The 3849-nt window shown below is 50.9% G+C and overlaps 1 protein-coding gene across 1 annotated transcript; it reads right to left on the bottom strand.

The window, feature by feature from the left end:
- Nucleotides 1–412: 412 nt before the first annotated feature.
- On the bottom strand, nucleotides 413–1478 carry LOC100908069 (putative cytochrome b561). Its single transcript, XM_003740380.1, has 4 exons — nucleotides 1454–1478; nucleotides 1159–1339; nucleotides 693–932; nucleotides 413–569 (listed from the first exon to the last, which is right to left on the bottom strand). The coding sequence occupies exons 1-4, from the start codon at nucleotides 1476–1478 to the stop codon at nucleotides 413–415; spliced, it is 603 nt and encodes a 200-aa protein (XP_003740428.1).
- Nucleotides 1479–3849: the final 2371 nt, after the last annotated feature.

Below are 3849 nucleotides of genomic sequence, written 5' to 3'. Positions count from 1 at the left end.
GATCTTGATGTTCCACCTCACGTACTCCAAGTCACGTAGGCGAAGCTGGTGAAGAGATTTACCAATGACCACGGAGCTCCAGCGTGGATTACAATCCACGCTTGGGAGTCCCTATCGCGTCTTTGGGTACTACAATTGGATCAGCGGGAATCCCGATAAATCATCGAGCTACATTGGAGCTAGAGTAGAACAGTAGCGGGATCTTAGATCGAGAATCGCAGCATTCCTGTTTCGGACAAATTCGGATCAGGCCTCAAACTCGAACTGAAGATTATCTGTCGTGCCTGCGCTCGGAGTTCATTAGTTCATCTATTCTCAATGATAGGGCTCGACAACTTTGAGATAATTTTATTCCATCAACAGTCCTGTGTGAATGGTAAGCATTTTCGCGAGGACGCTACATTCCGGAAAGTCAGCTTTGATTTATAGAGAGAGATCCATCACCCTGCGGCAAAGCTCTCCTTCGGAAGCACGCGAAACCAACGCAGATGCCCACGCATAGAGCATACAGAAGGAGCGTGGAGACCAAAGAGAACACGCCCGAAACCTCCGTGAAGACCGTGAGACAGCTGAGCGAGAAGAGGACCATTCCGGCAAAGACATGGATCGGCAGAAACCTCGAATCGAATACGAATTGGTCAGCACTTGTATCCTCCTGAGGTCGTTCAATCGATACCCCTGCATTATCTTACTTTTCTCTAAGATGAATGGCGGCTCCTGGTGCGAGGAATGTGATGAACGCAATGACGTATTGGATGACGAAGAGAATAGCAGAGAGAAGTCCCAATCTTCCATGGGTCCCCGAAGGGATTTCGAATCTCCCGCGGTGTTTGAAAATTAGGAAGAGAGACACAAGCAGGCAAGCGAGAGCGGCGAAGTGCAGAGCGCTGTGCACAATTTTCGTCACTGGCTTGCGTACATTCCGCAGTATCCTGTAATCGGCATAAGATATTCGAATGACTCCGGAAGTTGTTGTTCTCGCATGATGAGATCGCTTTGGCTCGTGCAGTCATCCACGATAAGTGCGCTACGCGACATTGAAGAATACTGCCGAGCTTGAAGTCCTTGCTCTGACTCTCTACCGAAATCCAGTTGAAATTCCGTGCAATCTCAAAGAACTCAGACCTGGGATTCCCCGATGCTTGAAGAGAGAGTTACCTGTAGATGAGGAACGATTCGCCCTGGAGGATGATCAGACCCAATGTAGCGAGTACCGGATGCCAGAAGTATACCGGCGCACGCGTCAAAGTCTCGGATCTTTCCTTGACGAGGAGCCCGAAGAATGTGACACCGGTGACCTGGGTCAGCGCGAAGGCACAATAGAAAATTTTGAGGGCAACTGTGAAAAGAGAATTCCCGTCATTCGCCCGAAAAGACGCACACGAAAAGTTTTCGGCCGCGAATTCCCTTCTCTTCGGGGCATACCGCTCCCGAAAATTCCGCGGACACTCACGGGGGTTGATGTCTCCAGACGACATTTCCTCCGTCGACGAGTCAATTAATACTCGGAAGGGAGGAATCGGGTGAACAACACGAGCCGATTGCAGCGCTCACAAGGATGAAGATCTCGATTTCGGAGTGGAGTTTTATACGCAGGATATCATTTAAGCTATCCCGAGTTGTCCCTGCCACTCCAGTCTTATGGCATTAGTTGACCTGTGGTCACGTACGCCAAACCGAAAAGCCTTTCTCGTCATTGCTTTCTCCGTCACGTCAGCGTCGGTCGCGGGCGAACATCAAAAGTCCCGGAATGTGCGAATTCATAGATCTGTCTCCCGAAAATGCCGCTTAGTTCCCTCGTCGAGACCGAGAACTTTCGAGGTCTCTTTCGCGCGTCTATCACACCACTCCGAGTGACTTTCACAGAAGAATGGAGCATACACGATCGCCTCGAACTGTGTGCCCACCTGGTTGGACAGAGGTGAGATGGGAGTAATTGCCAGTTACGGGTATGTTTCTGTACCAATGATCATGCAATAAAGACAGACCGATGAATCCTCGAGGGATCTGATTATTAATTTTGAAACAAGTCTGTGTCCGGGTCTCAACCCATGGGCGACATCTTTTCGAGTGGACCGCAATCGCGAGATTTGATATTCCTCTCTCGATGTATGTTCTCTGATCCGGTTCCAAAGTTTGCGATGGCATGAACACCCATCGCCGGATGCTCGAAGCAAGGCTCGAGTCGCAGGTGTCCCTCCGTGCCCGTTTCCGGGAGTGTTGAGCAAGAGAACATCCGAGAGGCTGCTGTTCCTGCTGTATGTCCGATGAAAATTTCCTTGGAGCTCCATTCAGATATGTATACGCAGCTCTCGAGTCGGACTGTGTGGGTACACAGCAGCGTATGTAGGCGGGCGAGATGGCCGCAGGATCACGAAGAGAGCATCGACGATATCGAGAACTAGTAGACATCCATCGATAAAAGATTTTCGAGTGGATTTCTTCCGAGACCCTCGGATAACCAAGTTCTGCGCCCTTCTCTTCATTGCGAGATGACCTATTGCAATGTCTACCATGAACCGAATCATCATGAATTCGCTTGGGTCAGTTCAGTCCAACGATCCAGAATCGAGATCTCGATGATTGAGGAAGACTGTTTTTCAATCTCATTCAGATTATCCGTCGTGACCGTCCGAGACTCGACGACGGTGGACGATTCTCAAGGTATCCGTTCGAGCGAGAGAGATGCGCACAGTTCAATTCTTCTGTCGGTGCCCCCGAACGATTATTTGAGCTCTGATGATAATCATCGGGGTCAGCAGATCGTAATAGAATCATCTCCTGAATTACCTGCTGATCACAGGGCGGGACTGCTTACATAATAAATTGGGTAAAAGAGCGAGATGGAAACGTATCCCGAAACAATGATCGAATCACGGTTCGCTCCGAGTTCGCGGTTCTGTTTTCCCTCGCGCTTACACCGAGGGCAAGTCAGCACACTAGGGTCGATTCCTTTCATTTGCGATACGCAGAACTTTCTCGCCGTCAGTTTTAAGTAGGACTCTGCATCCAGTCCTTAGCCTCGAGATTGACCGTCAGCTGTATCTGCTACCGAGCGCGTTCAACGTAGAAATGACGCTGACAGCTCGTTGAGAAGGGAATCGGTAACACGGATCGTTCCGAAAGCAGCCGGCATGCGCGAATCCGCGCACGTGAGATTTCCAGGGAGCTCTCCCGACTGATTCTGCTGCATTCAGTCCCGCGCAGCGATGCCGCTTGAGCCTTCAGGCATGATGACGAGCTGGACACCGTCTCCTTCGAGCGGAGGGCAAACTAGCCCGGCGCGGTGGGATCCGCGGAACACAGTGCCTAAACGATTTTTCGATGCGCCTAAACGATTTTTCGATGCGCCTATGCTCTGAGCGTGTCAGACACTGCCTGAGAGCCGCACTCAAAGCTTCTCCCACGTACATCCAGACGAATTCTGCGCACGCATGCCAGCACAACACATATAGGTATGAAAGTAAAGCCTCAACACTGCTCGAGTGTCATGCTCTCATGAGAATTGGAGCTCTGGAGCAGACATTGGCAGTCAGCACTCTGGCTGAGCTTCGAGTCACATCTATCTCGCCGAAAAGACTATGGGGAACGCTGTGCCCGCCCGTGTGCCACCAGAGGCGAACCATGAGCTCATCAACCTCCTGCCTGACTGCACAAACCTCAGTAGGGGACACGAAGGGGGTCTTTGGCTGCATGATCCACAGGATCCCTGAATCTTTATGTCCAATCAACGACGATGGAGGATCTAGTCATACGATCCTTCCAGATCCGGTGGCATTCCGCGCTCCCATGATGATGACCAGATCCCATCGAGACTGCCAATGGTCTGATTCTAGGCAAAGCAGCGCA

The sequence above is a fragment of the Galendromus occidentalis genome, unplaced genomic scaffold, assembly GCF_000255335.2.
Source record: "Galendromus occidentalis unplaced genomic scaffold, Mocc_1.1 scf7180000076932, whole genome shotgun sequence".
NCBI lineage: Eukaryota > Metazoa > Arthropoda > Arachnida > Mesostigmata > Phytoseiidae > Galendromus > Galendromus occidentalis.
The sequence above is the reverse complement of the archived record's forward strand: the minus strand, read 5'-3'. Positions and strand labels throughout refer to the sequence as shown.

Coding starts and splice junctions, on each gene's coding strand:
- LOC100908069 (XM_003740380.1), bottom strand. CDS start 1,478: ATGTCGTCTGGAGACATCAACCCCC. Junction 1,340..1,453: donor GTCTGGAGACATCAACCCCC/GTGAGTGTCCGC, acceptor CTCTTTTCACAG/TTGCCCTCAAAATTTTCTAT. Junction 570..692: donor GCCATTCATCTTAGAGAAAA/GTAAGATAATGC, acceptor CTTCTCGCTCAG/CTGTCTCACGGTCTTCACGG.